The 17,493-nt window shown below is 50.6% G+C and overlaps 1 protein-coding gene across 1 annotated transcript in view; it reads right to left on the reverse strand.

Moving 5' to 3' along the window:
• The window catches only part of LOC148511759 (RNA polymerase II-associated protein 1-like), a 68,753-nt gene extending 61,560 nt beyond the window's left edge, over window positions 1-7,193 (reverse strand). The window contains exons 1-2 of the mRNA XM_088482774.1: window positions 7,145-7,193; window positions 4,349-4,559 (exon numbers count right to left, since the gene is read on the reverse strand). Of these exons, the coding sequence (XP_088338900.1) occupies window positions 4,349-4,538 (190 nt within the window). The 5' untranslated portion in view covers window positions 4,539-4,559; window positions 7,145-7,193. The remainder of the gene's footprint in view (window positions 1-4,348; window positions 4,560-7,144) is intronic.
• Between the last annotated feature and the right edge of the window lie 10,300 nt (window positions 7,194-17,493).

Raw genomic sequence — 17,493 nt, forward strand, 5'->3', positions numbered from 1 at the left:
CTTGGCCACCCAGGAGATGGCCATGGACGGTCGGGCCACCGCCCCGGAGAGGGAGTAAATAGACTTTAAGCAAGTCTCAACTTTCCTGTCCGTGGGATCCTTCAGCGAGGATATCGACGGTAATGGTAAGGTGGCGCCCCGAGTTAAACGGGTGACATGGGAATCCACCGCCGGTGGAGTTTCCCATTTTTTACAATGTGCCTCAGGGAAGGGGTAATTAGAAGCCAACCGCTTCTGAGGAAGGAATCTCTTACTGGGCGCCTGCCAAGCTACCGCCATATGATCCGTCAACTGATCCGACAGGGGAAACACCGCAGAAGCCACCTTAGTTTTTTTGAAACTAGGAAACTTCGACTTAGGAACCGGTGCCTCATCCTCTATAAGAAGAATAGCTCGCACCGCCCTAACTAGTGCTCGCACATTAATGGACGACTTGGTATCCATTTCCTGGACCGAGGCGTCCGAGTCAGTGTCATCAGGGACCTCCCCATCATCTGAGGAAACCTCTGAGTCCGATACCTGAGCAGCCCGTGTCATGAGTGGGCGTTTTGAAATCCTAGAAGGCATGTCAGTCTGCAACATTGACTGAAAAGCCGAGGAAGCGGCCGCCAAATTTTGCACGGAGTTGGAGAGCACATCCACCCATGGTGGAGGAGTCGCCATAGGGGCCTGAAAAGGTACCACAGGCTGCTGCGGCACAGGGGAAGCCTGTATATACATAGGCAACCCCGCATAGGGACCTACTGATTGAGACCCAGGAGGACTCCGCAATAACTGCGGGACACCCGGGGAATGGGGGATGGTCGGCTGGGGCAACGCCCTAGTAGGGAGAGCAGTCGGGACCGACAGACGGTCCGCAATAGACACCAGCACTTGAGAAAACATCGCCCACGGTGGTTCCTGCGCCAGAGAAGGTCTGGATGGGCCAGGAGCCACCTGGCATCGACTACACAGGCCATCCTGTGACAAATCCTCCCTATCTACTCCTGCAGAACAGCGTCCGCAGGAGGCCAACACCGGAGCCACTGAGCGCTCAACCTCCTCGTCTGACATGACAGAATATATTATATAGTCAAAAAATATATCTGGCAACAGACAGGCAGCACTAGCAAAAGTCACATACCATGCAGAAGTAATACTCACTGCACCTTTACACTACAATCAACCTGCCCAGATTCAGTGTCTGGGAGGGCTATAGTGCTGTGTACGCTGTCCTTAATCAGGGGAGAGGTACACAGGGGGACCGGTCCGCGTGCTCCCTGAAGATCTGCGCTGCCACTTGTAGAAAATGGCCCCCAGAGACCTCAGAGGAGGAGTGGCCGTGTAACTGCAGCTCAGCGACACCAGACTCCGTGCTGAAAGGCGCGCTGAGCTGAGGGGAGGAGCCGCTGACAGGGAAGGCTTCCTCCCCTGGCTAGCATATTAACCCCAGGGCTTGCCGGCATCCCGCTTGCCATATATCCCTGGTGGTCTAGTGGTCCCACGGGTTATTCCTCCTCAGAGGGGGAGCCCGCCGCCACCGCTAGCGGCCCCCGGTCTGTCCCCTAGGACCGGGGGCAAAGGACTGCATGTGCAGGCAATACCCGCGAGCCGCCGCTAATCGGCGACTCGCGGCTTACCTTGTCCCCGGCGACTCCGGCAGCAGTCCAGGGAGGGACCCAGAGTCCGGCTAGTACGGACTCTGGCCTCCCGCCGCGATCCCCAGTGCAGTACTGGCGTCGCGGCGCCAGCGGGGAAGGAGAGCGGCAGCGTGGGCGTCTGCATAGACAGCCCGTCGCTGCCACACTAGAGCCTCTGTTTTAAAATAAAAATCTAACAGGCTCTTTTTTTTTTTTTTTTAAATAAAAATAGAAAGCTTTTGGGGGCTGCTCCTGCAGCCCCCCTGCGCAGGTGACCCGACTCCGGCCGGGCACCAACTCAAACTGAGGTGCTGTGGCCGGGGGCGGGGTATAGAGGAGGACGGACCCAAGTGCATCCTGGGAGCAGCTAAAGCTTTAACTGCGTGGTGCCCATGGATCCAGATCCAGCTATACCCCAAGGTCAACCCTGTGGACCCCCTATGGACCCTGAAGTAGAAACAGTGGTTTTTGCTCTAAGACAATGCTTGACCACGTTGTTTCTTTTGCATTTGCAGCACTGACTGAAATTAATGGGATAGCACTGGAACACCCTCCATATAGCTCGGACTTAACGCCCTGTGATTTCTGGACATTTCCAACCTTAAAAAAAAATAACTGCACAGAAAGAAGTTCTCAACAGATTATGAAGGGAAAAATGCCACAGCTGCAACACTAATAGTGATGTCACAAAACAGTCTACTGCATGTATTTGAATCGCTGCAAAAAATTTACTGAATGTGAAGGACGCTACTTTGAAAAAGAAAAAGGTTCAAATCCTGTGGAGTCATCTGATTCTTCAAAAAAAAAAATTTGTCTCATTACTTTTCAAGCAGCGTGTGTGTGTGTATGTATATATATATATATATATATATATCACCAATGCCCAAGTTCAGTCCCAATTCTTTATAAGCAGACAGACTGCTTGATTCAACACAGATCGCAATTGCAACCGCGTACGATCGCACTACAATTACGCACGAAGATAGGATTCCATCGCAGAATGAGTGACAGGCCGTGAGCATTTGGGAGTGGTTAAGGAAACGCAGGCGTGACAGTTTGAACGCTGTTGCATTGGCGTGCATAAATTAGCCACTGCGATTACATACGCAGCTTGAGTACTCACTGCGTGTGACGAGACTTGCAATCTCTGAGACAGTGTTATATGCACAAAAAAATAAGTGCAGGTGCTCAACTCCAAATTAACTGATTGTATATAAATAAATACATTTTTGCAATGAATAGAGGCCTTTGGCATAATCTTGGCTGCTCTTAACTATCTCTTTTACACTGCAGTTTTCTTACTATGGCGGTGCCCTGCGGCGTCTTAGCTGGGCCAGTTTGGGGTGTCCTGCGCTCTGGATTTGAATCCTAGTATGTTAGGGACCTACCCGACAGAGGTTACCCGGATGCGGTGGGTAGCCCCATAACCTTGGCCAAGATTATGCCAAAAACCTCTATTCATTGCAAGGTGTGCAGTCTGAGGCCCACTTCCTATATAATCTCTGAGACAGGTCAGACCTGCTGTAATTGATGGGCTGATGTCCTCCGATGTATACTCAGGACTGCGAGGTATTACGGAGGTGAGAAAGCAGTAGTGGGCATCTCTATGCTGGCTGAGCGGTGGCAGACATTAGCATATTTTCGCAGTCTTCATTGCATGCGATTACGCAGCTGCGATCTGTGCTGAATCAGGCCCAGATTCCGTATATTGTAAAAACATTCCAGAATCTATCACAGCTGCTGAGAGTCAGGTCTTGCAGTCTGCTCACACTGAACGGAATAGTCAGCTCGGGAACAAGCCCAACTGGTTTCGTCATCCAAACGTGACTTCGTCAGTGAGGGACCTGAATCACAGCGGCTGAGATAGATTCTGGAGCTCCAGGAATCGGTAGGCTTGCAGATCATGTCGGGATTGTTAAGAGTATAATGTGTTTAATGCTCTGTTGAACTTTATTTTATTTATGTGTTCTGTTTTAAGATTGTATTAAAATTTCACTATTATGCTCCCTTTGTTCGTTTTATGGCCAGCCTCCCCCTTCCCGCCTACAAAACGGGGCGAGCTGTCGGTCAACATCGACAGCCGTCCCTTTTGTAGTGAGTCTCGGAGCGAGAGAATTTCTCTCTCGCTCCGGGGCCTGCGCATGCGAGCAGCGTGCGCAGTACCCCACCATCAACTGGCTTGCGAGCGCTATGAGCTCGCGAGCGAGTCTGAATCAGGCCCTCCATACACACTCAATCTTAAATGCAGTTGCAATGCTGACCATGCATAATCCATCCCTGCTGTCTGGCCTGAACACAGATCACAACTGGGCATGTTAGAAATGTCAGTGAATGATCACAAACACATGCTGGTAGCAGTCATCATCTTGATAATTTTCCAAACAATATGCATTAGATTAATATCAGGCATCATGCACACACATTGAGACCACACACACAGTGATATAAAGACACTGAGCACATGCAACAGATTTTTTTTTTTTAAATACTGGTAACATGGCAAGGGTGCTTGCACAGGTGTTTAGATCCAACAAATGTTTAAATAACTCTCATATCATTCTTTTAAATGTTTAACGATGATCATTTTAGAACTGTGCTTATTGAGTCTCCAACCAAAATGAAAGGGAACATAGTACAGGAAGCATGACTATCAGCTAAATCAGGTGGTTTCACCAATAGTTAGCAAACTCCACAATCTTTTATACTGTGTACTACACATCCATCTTTACCCTGAAGTGTGACAACATCTCTTCCTTCTGCTCCTCCAGCTGTCTGCGTGTCTGCTTCCTCAGAAGCTCCTTTTCTCTTATCTGCTTTCCTAACAACTGTTGCCGCTGCAGAGGCCCGAGCAGCAAGAAATCGATTTTGGAAGTTCAAGATGTCTTCTTCAGACTCCCCAGGCTTTGGCCGTGACAGCATCTTGAGTTTTTCTCAGGACATCTAACAAGAGGGGGAAATAAAAAACAATTAATAAGGGCAATAGAGGAACGACAGGCCCAGAAGTTCAGTTTCAACGTGACTGGCTAAATCAAAAGAACAGCTGGAGCAACTAAGGCCGTTTAAGTTTTAATGCGGATATTGGTGCGGTCAGAAGATGACTGTACACACAATCCAATAAAATCTGCTGACAGCATTTCCATTATTATATACATACACTGCAATATCAGGTCAACTGCCCAACATCAGTTGCACTATTACAGGTTGAAACATATCCTTGATGAAGTCCCTACACAGGATGAAACGCGTTGGATTCGATACCACCCACTCACACAACACTGGACGTCACTCCAGCCCGCAGAACCCCTGCCTGGCTATCTTGAAAGAATTGAAGTAATGGCAATTGGGGAAAACTGAGTCCTGGAAGACTAAGCTTATCAACACACAGCAAAACTGTATACAAGGCGCTTCTAACTCCACAGCTTCACATAAGTAGCAGCTAGCTCTTGTAAGAGCCAAGAAGAAACATTCCCTCTCCTCTCCTTTGTATTACCCTGTTGTTCCTACAGCAGCAAACAATTCAGCCTTAGGCCCTCATTCAGAGCCGGACGCTCTGAGCAGAGCGCACGCTCTGAATGAGGGCCGCCCTCCATAATTATGGAGCGTCCTCCTGGACGCTCGTATAGCTGTGGGTCACCACCCACAGCCTATACGAGCGTGCAGTTTGATGGGCGCGATGGTCTTGACCATCGTCACTGCGAGCCGGAGCCTGCGGTTGAGTTTTTCAACCGCAAGGCCCGGAGTGATTTTGGCTCTATCAGAGCCAAAATCACTCCCACTGACATCACTAGTGATGTCAGTGGGCCAGCTTCTGACGGTAGGCGTTCCCTTGGGAACGCCCCCGTCAGGGAGGCACGCCCCCGGCACGCCCACCAAAGGGGGCGTGCTGTCAATCAACATCGACAGCACGTCCCCTTTGATCAGACACAACGAGCGAAGGAAAGTCCTTCGCTCGTCGCGTCTGGCGCATGCGCACGACGGAGCTCCCGCCGTCGTGCGCATGCGCAGTGCACAACATCGACCCACTTGCGAGCGGACAGCCGCTTGCGAGTGGGTCTGAATCAGGCCCTTAGACCGCTTAAAGTTACTCACCAAGAGTGCGAAACAGGGAAACCGATAGTCATCACTGATTAATACAGCAAAAAGATAAAAGGGAACAACAGTGCACATACCGTTTCTTCCAACCTCCCTCCCTCGACCCACTGCAACCCCACCCCCAGATGCGCCACAGTACAACAGAATTACAATCAAGGACTGGAACACAGTTCGGCTGCAGCAGATCCCAAATTCCTGATACAACTATCGCAAACCCAGAAGCTTAATATTGTTTACTTAATGGTATAATTCCACACTGTAATTATTTGTGCCACATATACAACTGTAGTAATCTTCACTGTCTGTATGCAACATCAACGTGTATCTATGCTGCAGCACGCAAACATGCCCACACTTTGTTTTTCCTGTCCAATGAACCCTTACTATATCCTGAAGCTCAAGTGTATTCTATTCTCTTTCCAGCCCTATATAAACGTAAAATAAACATGCCAGTATAATGATATTGCATTGAGTTTGGTACATTAAGGTTACGTTTTTAGTCAGCGTTTCTGCATATTTTCCAGGCCCGGCTTCTACAGCACATTTAGTTACTCACCTACAATAGATCAGACAGTCAGTGCAAAACACATGGTGCACACTTCCACCCTAACCTCGGTGATGTAATTTCCGCTCTTTGGAACGCAGATGTCAGTGTCAGCAGCAATTGAAAGGCAATTGAAAGGCAATAGACTGCGCATGCGTGCTGCCAGTTTTTTGGGAGTCGACAACTTCAACATTTTGATTATTCAGTCGAGTCGCTCTCTTGTGTTTATATAAGTCCATGTGTAACCTTATTTGCACACCGCTGCCCAGCATTAGATAAAAAATAAATAGCTATAGTAGCGTTGTTTAGGATCAGGAAGTCTGCATGAGTAGCCATCATTTGCCGGTGGTTGGTTACCAAACTTTGCCTATGTTATGTATGCACTACTAATATAGCTTCCTGCATAGTTGCCAACTGTCCCTAAGTCCCAGGTTTTAAAGATATGTCACTGGAATATCCCTTTAAGTTTTTTAACTATTAGCCAACTTTACAATACAGTTTCCCACTCTTCTACAAGTTATGGGCATATAAGTAGTATTGTTTTCTGGGCTTTGTAAGTTTACACTTTTTTATAGCATAGGGCAGGATTTAAAATGCAAAATAAGAATATATTATAGTCGACACCAGTAAATAATTGCATTGCAGTGCTCCAAGACACACAAAGATAATATGTTATGTGTCACATGCTTAAGGTGCCTACACACCAGTGGTCGAAGTGGGAATTTTGAAGTGGGGGTATGGAGAACTAGTGTATGTGCGCGCCTTAAAAATGTGTGTGGTCAATGCATCAGGGGGCGTGGCCTCAAAATGAGGGCGTCGTGCGTCCATCTCTCATTCCTTTTTTTCTCTCAAGCTTTGCACCTCTCACTCCCCTCCTTCCATTTCTCACCCTCTGCACTTCTCTCTCCCTTCTTCCATCTGTTTGTAACCTCCTGCATCTCTCACTGCTTTCTGTTCTCATCCTGTACCTCTTACTCTCTCCCTTCCTCTCCCACTCCCTATAGACTGTCACATAATGCTAAAGACAGGTCATACATCGCTGATAGATAGTACATATGCGCCATACTCATTACCTGACTCACTGCAGCATGCCTGGAACAGCTGGAAGAGGGTGGATCTCACGGGCTATACAGAGGCCATGTTCGTATCATGACCTGTAGCCAGCAGCACAGCGTTATGTTATCCTGCACAGGGTCGGCAGCACCGCTTTATACAGGACAGCTCCAACTTCCCCCAGTTGCTGCTGCGCACACACACTTGCTCCGGGCACACAACCAGTAGGAGGATGCTGTAAATAGGATGGAAATGCTCCATGAGCTGTGTCAGGCTGGGGCTTCTGGGAGTTGTAGATAGTTGCTAGGCTCAATCTATGCACAGTCTCAGTCTAGTGGATGTAAGCATGATCGTGCATGCATCGTGATTAAGCATAGTGCCAGCTTGTAGAGTAATTAAAAATTCAGCGGCGGACTAAGGTGGCACTATGCCATATTGTCGTATACCATCATACTTTGAGCCGTAAAGACAATAAATATATCTCATAAGCTTTGCATAAAAAAAAAAAAGAGGAAAATCGGCCCTCATAGGTAAAAAAAAAAAACATAGGGCTCGATTCAATTGAGCACCATTCTGAATTGAATATCTCCGGGACCTCCCTCCCAGGGCTATTCACCACGCTGTTTAGTCAATCATGCGAACAGTTCAGGCTAAGAGACAACCAAGTGACGTGGCCGATGACGCTGCTTTGTTAATTATGCACTCCCATTAAACGGCCATTTTGACCGTTTGGCACGCCTGCGTTCGGATCTCCACTCCCCGTTTTCAAGCACCTTCCCCTGTTACCATCCACAAACGCCTCATCCTGTCACTCAAATTAGCAGGCACTCGCTATTTTGCGAACACACGATTTCTGACCGCAATGACTGGTTGGCGCATGCGCAGATGTGCGAACATCGCTCGGAGCGAACGAGCGGCTCTGAATCAGGCCCAAAGTCCCCAGGCAGGGGGCTCCCTGTGGACTGGCTGCAGCGTGGAGCCAGGTAACTAACCTGCGCTTCCACTACCCCCTGGGACAGCGGACCGCAGCTGAGCGGCAAGCGCTGCGGCGTCCCAGGGGTTAATTGCATGCCAGGGGAGCGCGCCTTCCCTGTACACAGCCGGCGCCTCCCCCGCTGCACACAGCCCTCTCTGCACTGCCGATTGGCCCTGTGGCAGTGCTCCTCCTCCAGGCCGGCCTCCTCTCTGCTCCTCGGTGGCCATCTTTGCATGGTGAACGCTGCTGGAGCTGCTGACGGTGGCATCGCGGTCTGGGTCCCCCGGCATACCTCTCCTCCGTTGAAACAGGTCTGTGTATGCAGCGCTGTGTCCTACCAGGCTCTGTGTCTGTGTAGTTGAGGAACAGCGCTGATAGTGCAGGGATTAATTTCTTCTGCATTGTATGTGACTTCTGCTAGCGCTGCTGCCTGTACTTTCACTTTCTACTGTCAGCCATTTTACTGTCCCTGCTCTTCCTCTGCTGAAGCCTTTGCGGTGCGGTGATTGCAGGGTGGTTCTCCCACTATACTAATAAGTGTCAGTGAGAGGGGTCACATACTTACCATCATGCCTGAGAGTGAATTTCCTCTCCAGCTTATGTGTACTAAGTGCAATGTACCATTAGCGGAGGGGGAGGGTAATGCGGAGGGGCTATGTCGGCAGTGTTATTTATTGGCACGGCCAATTACTGTCACGGCTTCGGTACAGGAACCTCCCTGGGCTTGTTTCGCTAAAGCGCTTACAACCCTAGTGGGCCAGTTAGCTCCGCCACCTGCGTTTTCCCAGATGGGATTGTCCCAGCAGTCAGTGGTGTCGTCACCCATGCAGGGGTTCCCGAGACAACTGATGGTACCCCACAGTCTCCCTATTTCCCCTCCCCAGGTTTCACAGGAGCCTGTCTGGGTTAATTCACTGACAAATTCGGTACAGCATTTGTCAGACGTGTTACAGGGGGAGTCTGTGTTGCGGCCACATAAGCGGCCTGTGGCGTCTCTGTCTGCTCCTTATGAGGATGACGATGTGACGTCCGATGATGGTGAGATTCTGGATCTATCTGACCAAGAACCTCTCCGTACTAAAGAGTCGGACGCTAAGTCCAAGGTTTATATTCATGGTCTTATTAGAGCAGTCCGCACGGCTTTAGTTATTGAGGATGACGATCCTCTGGTGTCCAAGTCCAAATATGCCTTTTTTAAGGACATTAAGGGTGACGCCACAGTGTTTCCTCTTTTGGGTCAGCTAGTAGACCATTTAGAGGAGGCGTGGAAACATCCTGGTAAACGGTATCAGCTTCAGAGTCGCTTAGCTGTGGCTTATCCGTTTGCAGACAATTATTTTTCTAAGTGGGAATCCCCTCCACAAGTGGATTCTCATGTGACACGCCTAGTCCGAAGTGCCACCTTGCCCATGCCCTCCATGTCCTCCTTGAAGGATGCTACAGACCGCAAGGTGGAGATCTGCCTAAAGTCCATTTATTCCCTCGCGGGGGGGGCATCCAGACCGGCTATGGCCGTATGTTGGGTAGCCAGAGCTATGGAGCGCTGGGCTGATAGTTTGGAGGCGTCTTTGGATTCCGACTGTTCGGCTGAACAGGCCGAGTTGGTAGGCAATCTCCGGGATTCGGCCACTTACATCAATGAAGCGGCCTTGGATATCAGTATCCTCACATCTCGGATTTCTTCGGCAGCTGTAGCTGCTCGTCGCACCTTATGGTTGCGATCTTGGAAGGCGGACGCTGATTCCAAAAAGGGCTTAGAAGCTTTGCCTTTTAATGGAGAAGTCCTATTTGGTCCGGATCTGGACAAAATTGTAGCCACGCTGGCGGCAGCCAAATCTGCATGTCTCCCGTCTGCTGTGGTCCCTTCAAGTTTGGGTGCGTCGTCCTTTCGGCCTTATGGGGCCCAGGGTAGGCCTAAAGCACAGTCTTTTCCCCAACAGGCTGGGCCCAAGAAATCGGCCAAGCCCAGGAAACAGGCCTGGAGTACTAGACGTCCGGCCCCTAAGTCAGATGACAAACCTGCGGCCTGACAGTCCGGGCCTCCCTTTGGGGGATCCCAAAGTGGGAGGCCACCTGCTGCAGTTCGCCCACTGTTGGTCGATAACCACGACAGACAATTGGGTTCACAAGGTGGTTTCTCACGGGTATGCCCTCTCCTTTCGGCACAGGCCCCCATCCCAATTCTTCACTACGGGCCTTCCATTGGACCGGAACAAAGCTTTGGAACTGCGGAAGGTTTTGCACACTATGCTCCAGGCTGGAGTTATAGTGCCTGTACCATTCTCCCAGAGGGGCCAGGGTTTCTATTCCAATCTATTTTTGGTGCAGAAACCCAATGGGTCGTACCGTCCGATTCTCAACCTCAAGGCCCTCAACAAGTCCTTGCAGGTGCCACGGTTTCGGATGGAAACCCTACGGTCCATCATTCTGGCGCTGGAACCTGGGGATTACATGGTGTCATTGGACATACAGGATGCTTACCTGCATGTCCCTATTTTGCGCCATCAGCAGTTCCTCAGGTTTGCAATCCGCAACAATCACTTCCAGTTCCGGGCGTTACCTTTTGGCCTGGCGACAGCACCACGAGTGTTCATCAAGGTCATGGCGGCTTACCTGCGGCTGCAGGGAGTCCGCATGTTGCCGTACCTAGACGACCTTCTGTTGGTGGCAGGAACTCAAGAGCTCCTTCTACGCCACTTGGACCTGACGATTGCAGTACTGCAACGTCACGGCTGGTTAATAAACTGGCAAAAGTCCACACTGATCCCGTCTCAGAGGATTCTGCACCTCGGAGCCTTATTGGACTCCAGACAGCAGAGGATCTTTGTGACGGAGGAAAAGATCTCTGCCTTACAGTTGAGGGTGCGCATTTGTCTGCAGAGTCGCCGAGGGCAGAGGTTACTGGGCTGTAGCTGGTGGTTGCAGATGACAAGGGTCGTCCATTTTGGGTGGTGAACTGGGTCCTGTTAACAACGGACGCCAGCCTTCGGGGCTGGGGAGCTGTCACGGGTCCACACTTGTTCCAGGGCAGGTGGCCGTTCTCAGTCGCCAGGACGTACATCCGGGGGAATGGTCTCTGCACCAGGACGTCTTTCAACTTCTGGTGGACAGGTGGGGTCTTCCACAGATAGACCTCATGGCGTCACGGCACAACAACAAGTTGCCGGTGTACGGGTCTCGAACAAGAGACGAAAAGGCGTCTCTGGTGGATGCTCTGTCCGTCCAGTGGACGTTCCGGTTTGCTTATCTCTTTCCTCCATTTTCCCTTCCACGGGTAATCTGGAAATTCAAACAGGAAGGAGGCACGCTCCTGTTGATAGCTCCCGTGTGGCCCAGGCGGCACTGGTTCTCAGACCTTCGGAGTCTGTCCGTGGACATTCCTCTGTGGTTGCCGCTACGACCGGACCTGCTGTCACAGGGTCCTTGTCTTCACCCAGACCTGACTCGGCTGTCTTTGACGGCGTGGCTGTTGAGACGGCCATGTTAAGGTCCAGGGAGTTTTCCAGCTCTGTGGTACAAACTATGCTGAGCTCAGAAACCATCTTCTACAAGGATATACCATCGTGTGTGGCATACGTTCTTCCAGTGGTGTCGACCGAGAGGTTATGCCCCTCGGGAGTTCCGTCTGTCTAGAGTGTTAGCTTTCCTACAGGCAGGGCTAGACCATGGGCTTCGCCTTGCTTCTCTGAAGGTGCAGGTGTCTGCCCTGTCAGTCTGGTTCCATCGTAGGATTGCTGAAATCCCTGATGTGCGCACCTTTATGCAAGGTGTTCTTCGAATTCAGCCGCCTTTTGTTCCACCGGTGGTGCCTTGGGATTTAGCTGTGGTCCTGAGGGCTCTCCAGGGACCGCCGTTTGAACCACTGGGCTCAGTGGACCTTAAATGGCTGACAGCTAAAACAATTTTCCTTCTGGCCATTGCTTCGGCCAGATGTGTTTCTGACTTAGGGGCTCTCTCCTGTAGACCCCCTTTCCTGATTTTTCATAGGAACAGGGCAGTGCTGCGCACTCGTCCTGAATTTCTTCCCAAAGTTGTTTCAAGTTTCCATATCAACGAGGAAATTGTTGTGCCGGTTTTTAACTCACCTGACCTTTCAGTGGGTGAGGCCACTTTGGACGTTGTGCGGGCCTTAAGGATTTATGTTGACCGCACTTCTTCGTTTAGGAAGTCGGACGCCTTGTTTGTCCTCTATGGCTTCCGTAAAAAGGGTTGGCCTGCTTCAAAGCAGACTTTGGCAGGTTGGATTCGTATGGCAATTTCAGAAGCTTATCTTCATGAAGGCCTTCCGGTTCCATCCTCTGTGAGGGCTCATTCCACTAGGTCTGTGGGTCTTTCGTGGGCAGCTCGACGTGGTGCCTCTGCAGTCCAGATCTGCAAGGCTGCCACGTGGTCCTCTGTCCATACCTCTGTGAGGTATTACGCGTTTGACACCTTTGCCTCTCAGGATGCTTCCTTCGGGCGGCGGATTCTCCTTTCAGCACAGGAGCGTCCCCACCCTTAAAGGATGCTGCTTTGGGACATCCCCAAGGTATCCTGTGGATACCCCATGGACCCTGATGTAGAAAATATGAGATATGGTAAGAACGTACCTTTGTTATCTCTATTTCTACGAAGTCCATAGGGTTCCACAGGACTCCCGCCCTGTCGCACCTGTGCTGCAGATGGGCTTTACTCTGGTCACCGTTTTTTTTTCATCTCCCTCTGGTGAGAATGTGATTCTTGTGTGTGTCCAGATCTTTTTTCTCTCTCTTCTCCTCCTCCGGCCTATGGCTTGGTACGTAACTGAGATGCCTTGGCTCGGGGACGGGGTATAGGAGGGGGACCCTAGTGCATCCTGGGAGGCTGAAAACTTAACTCTATGGTGCCTGATGCCTGACGTCATCATCTATACCCCAAGGTATCCTGTGGAACCCTATGGACTTCATAGAAATAGAGGTAACAAAGGTAAGTTCTTAACATATCTCATATTTTCTCGAGTACTTCGGAAGTTCAAAAAAGAAGGAGGCACTGTCCTGCGGGTGGCTCCAGCGTAACCCAGACATCACTGGTACTCAGATCTTCAGAGTCTCTCCATCAATACACTGTGACTGTTTCCTCAATGTCCGGACCTGGTGTCTTAAGGTCCTTGCCTTTATCCGGAGCTCGGTCGTCTGTCTTTGACAGCGTGGCTCTTGAGACATCCCTCCTAAGGTCCAAAGGTTTTTCCGGCTGTGTGGTCAGACCATGGAAACCTGCCTCTGCCAGGATTTATCACAGTGTGTGGCATAGTTACTTTGAATGGTGTCGTCCCAGAGGTTATGACCCCGAAGTGTTTAGGGTATCCAGAGTTTTGTCTTTCCTGCAGGCGGGTTTGGACCTTGGTCTCCGCTTTGCTGCACTTTCAGTGTGTTTCCAGCAAAGGATTGCTCCTCTTTTGGATATCCGCACTTAGGGCCTGATTCAGACCCACTCGCGAGCGGCTGTCCGCTCGCAAGTGGGTCGATGTTATGGACTGAGCATGCGCACGACGGAGGGAGCTCCTTCGTGCGCATGCGCCAGACGCGACGAGCGAAGGAAAGTCCTTCGCTCGTTGTGTCCGATCAAAGGGGGCGTGCTGTCAATGTTGATTGACAGCACGCCCCCTTTGGTGGGCGTGCCGGGGGCGTGCCTCCCTGACGGGGGCGTTCCCACGGGAACGCCTCCCGTCAGAAGCCGGCCCACTGACATCACTAGTGATGTCAGTGGGAGTGATTTTGGCTCTGATAGAGCCAAAATCACCCCGGAGCTTGCGGTTGAAAACCTCAACCGCAGGCTCCGGCTCGCAATTTCGATGGTCGCGATGGTCTCGACCATCGCGGCCATCACAATGCACGCTCGTATAGCCTGTGGGTGGTGACCCACAGCTATACGAGCGTCCAGGAGGACGCTCCATGAAAATGGAGCCCGGCCCTCATTCAGAGCGTGCGCTCTGCTCACAATCGTGGGATTTAGAGGCTGTGTTCCCGGACTGGGCCTTGGACCTGTATTACTTGGTGCAGACGCTCGCTGGAGGAGACTTGGCTTGACAAAGTTCCTCCGCATGAGAGGATGCAGAAAACTGATAAGGAGTTCGAGTAATGTAGAAGTGGCGTGGTGTGGCTAAGGAGCCGTATAGAAGAGGTGGTAGCTTGGAAGCTACTTGGAACGGCTGGATAGCCTTGAGTGGACATTGGTAGCTGGGAAGCTACATGGAGCGGCTGGATAGCCCTGGGTAGTTGTTGGTAGCTGGGTGGCTACGTGGAGCGGCTGGATAGACGTGGGTAGACGTTGGTAGCTGGGAGGCTACGTGGAGTGGCTGGATAGCCGTGGGTAGACGTTGGTAGCTGGGTGGCTGGATAGCTGTGGGTAGACGTTGGTAGCTGGGAGGCTACGTGGAGCGGCTGGATAGCCGTGGGTAGACGTTGGTAGCTGGGAGGCTGCGTGGAGCGGCTGGATAGCCGTGGGCAGATGTTGCTAGCTGGGAGGCTACGTGGAGCGGCTGGATAGCCGTGGGTAGACGTTGGTAGCTGGGTGGCTGGATAGCCATGGAGCACAGAGGGGAGGTTCACTTAGTAGACCTAAGGGACTTGTTGCACTGGCAACTTGTGTCAGCATTGGGGATCCTTTTATAGTGGACGCTGGGAGCTGATAGGCTGAGGGAGAAGGAGGACTCTTCATTGGTGGTAGTGGAGTCACATGGGCAATCCAAGATGGGCGCGCCCATGGACCGGAGGACAGCGCTTCCTGGGAGTAATCAGCGGGGACCAGCGATCAGCAGGAGCCAGCGTGGAATCAGCACAGCAGCGGGACCCGCTGGAGGACAACAGCGGAGGCCGCCCTGAGAGGAGGAAGCAGCACACAGCGTGGGAGCCGGAAGACAGCACGTGTCAGCGCCCGCAACGGTAAGTAACAGGGCCTGATTCTGGGGTCTCCAGAGGGGCGTGTGACACTTACCTTCAGGGGGTCCTTCGCATTAAGCCTCCCTTTGTCCCTCCTGTGGCACCTTGGAATTTGGCTGTTGTCCTTAGGGCCCTCCATTTAAACCCCTGGACTCAGTGGATCTCAAATGCCTCACTGCTAAGACAGTTTTTCTTCTGGCTATTGTTTCTGCTAGAAGAGTGTCTGATTTGGGGGCTCTCTATTATCGTTCCCCATTTCTGTTTTTTCACCAGGACAGGGCGGTGCTTTGTACTCGCCCTGGTTTCCTTCCTAAGGTGGTCTCTAGTTTCCACATTAATAAGGAAATTATTGTGCTGGCCTTTAATTCCCCAGACCTCTCGGCAGGTGAGGCCTCTTGGATGTGGTACGTGCCCTCAGGATTTATGTGGACTGTACTAGTTCCCTTCGGAAGTCAGACTCCTTGTTTGTCCTCTATGACTTTCACAAGAAGGGATGGCCAGCCAATAAGCATACTTTGGCTAGGTCGCTTCGCACAATCTCTGAGGCTTACACTCATGAGGGCCTTCCAGTGCTGTTACTGCTCTTTTTACACGGTCTGTGGGTCCTTCGTGGACATCTTGCCGCGGCACCTCAGCTGTTCAGCTTTGCATGGCGGCCACGTGGTCTTCTGTCCATACCTTTGTGAGGTATTATGCCTTTGATACCTTTGCCTCTCAGGATGCTTCCTTTGGGCGGCGGATTCTCCTTTCTGCACAGGAGCGTCCCCACCCTTAAAGGATACTGTTTTGGGACATCCCCAAGGTATCCTGTGGATACCCTATGGACTCTGCTGTAGAAAAGAAGAGATATGGTAAGAACTTACCTTTGTTATCTCTATTTCTACGAAGTCCATAGGGTTCCACAGGACTCCCACCCTGTCGCTCTTGTGCTTCAGATGGGCTTTGTTCTGGCCACCAGTTTTCCATCTCCTTCTGTGTGAGATTGTGATCCTTGTGTGTTCCAGACTTTCTTCTCTCTCTTTTTTTCTCCTTCTCTGAAGGTAACTGAAGGTGCCTTGGCTTGGGGGCGGGGTATTGGAGAGGGGCCCCGATGCATCCTGGGAGAGATTTTTAACTGTGTGGTGCCCGATGAACACGTCCATCGCCTATACCCCAAGGTATCCCGTGGAACCCTATGGACTTCGTAGAAAGAAAGATAACAAAGGTAAGTTCTTACCATATCACTTCTTTTTGACCACAATAAATATAACTGAATTTTAAAAATGTATTGTAAAATGCCATCTGGATCAAACTTAATCTTAACATAAAAACACGATAAGAACTGAACCAAACCAAAAACAACTTTTAAAAAATTTAAACTATACACAACATATTACTAAACAACCAAACATATCAACATTAAAAATACTTTAAACTAACCAAACTATTAAAAATTATGAGAACATTGTATGCGTCCATATTTATATTATTATTATTTTTTTCCCTAGCTATGTCTTTGGATAATGACTGTGAGTTTATCACCGGCTTCCTGGAGCGTTTGGAGGCAAAGGAGTGTCTATGGAGGGTTAGCTGTCGCGACTATTCCAATAAGTCAAAAAAACTATTGACATTGGAGGAATTGGTGGAATACTGCCAACAATACTGTACTGATGCATCTGTGAAATGGGTGAGAACCAAAATCTCTGTACAGTCTTTGTCAAAGAATGAAAGAAGGTGGAGGAGTCAAAACGTTCTGGAGCGTCCGCCGATGACGTGTATCGGCCCACCCTTTGGAACTATCCTCCTATGTACTTTATGATGGAACAAGAACCACAGCGTCAGTCTCTTGTCATGGCCGAGCGAGATGGAGAAGACTGCACCCGGCCCATGGAAATAGGCCATATACTCCTCCCTCACCTGTTTGGCCTGTGCAGTCCCTGTGGTTTGCATTGGTGGTGCTGCCACTAATGTAAACTGGGCAATCTCCTCTGGATGGTCTGGGTCTTCTGGCATAGATGTGCCTGATGCCCTCTGTTGGGTTGGTTAGGCCGTAAAAAGGTATGCAGAACACAGCACGCCAATGCGACCCAGTCTATATTGTCCACATGCAGGTTTATGCTGGTGTGGAAAATGTGGAACCAGTTACTGAGAATTCCAAACACATTTTCCACAATTCGGCGTGCCCTTGAAAGCCTGTAATTGTAGATCCGCTTCTCTCTTGTCAAGCCCCATGCGCAGGAAGTTGCGATAGTTCTCCCAAATCTCCATCAACAGGGACATGTGAGAGCGAGTATCCCGCTGCAGCAGCCACTTCTTGGTCCAGCATGCTCTCCT

The sequence above is a fragment of the Taudactylus pleione genome, unplaced genomic scaffold (genome assembly GCF_031769625.1).
Source record: "Taudactylus pleione unplaced genomic scaffold, aTauple2 ptg000293l, whole genome shotgun sequence".
Taxonomy (NCBI): domain Eukaryota; kingdom Metazoa; phylum Chordata; class Amphibia; order Anura; family Myobatrachidae; genus Taudactylus; species Taudactylus pleione.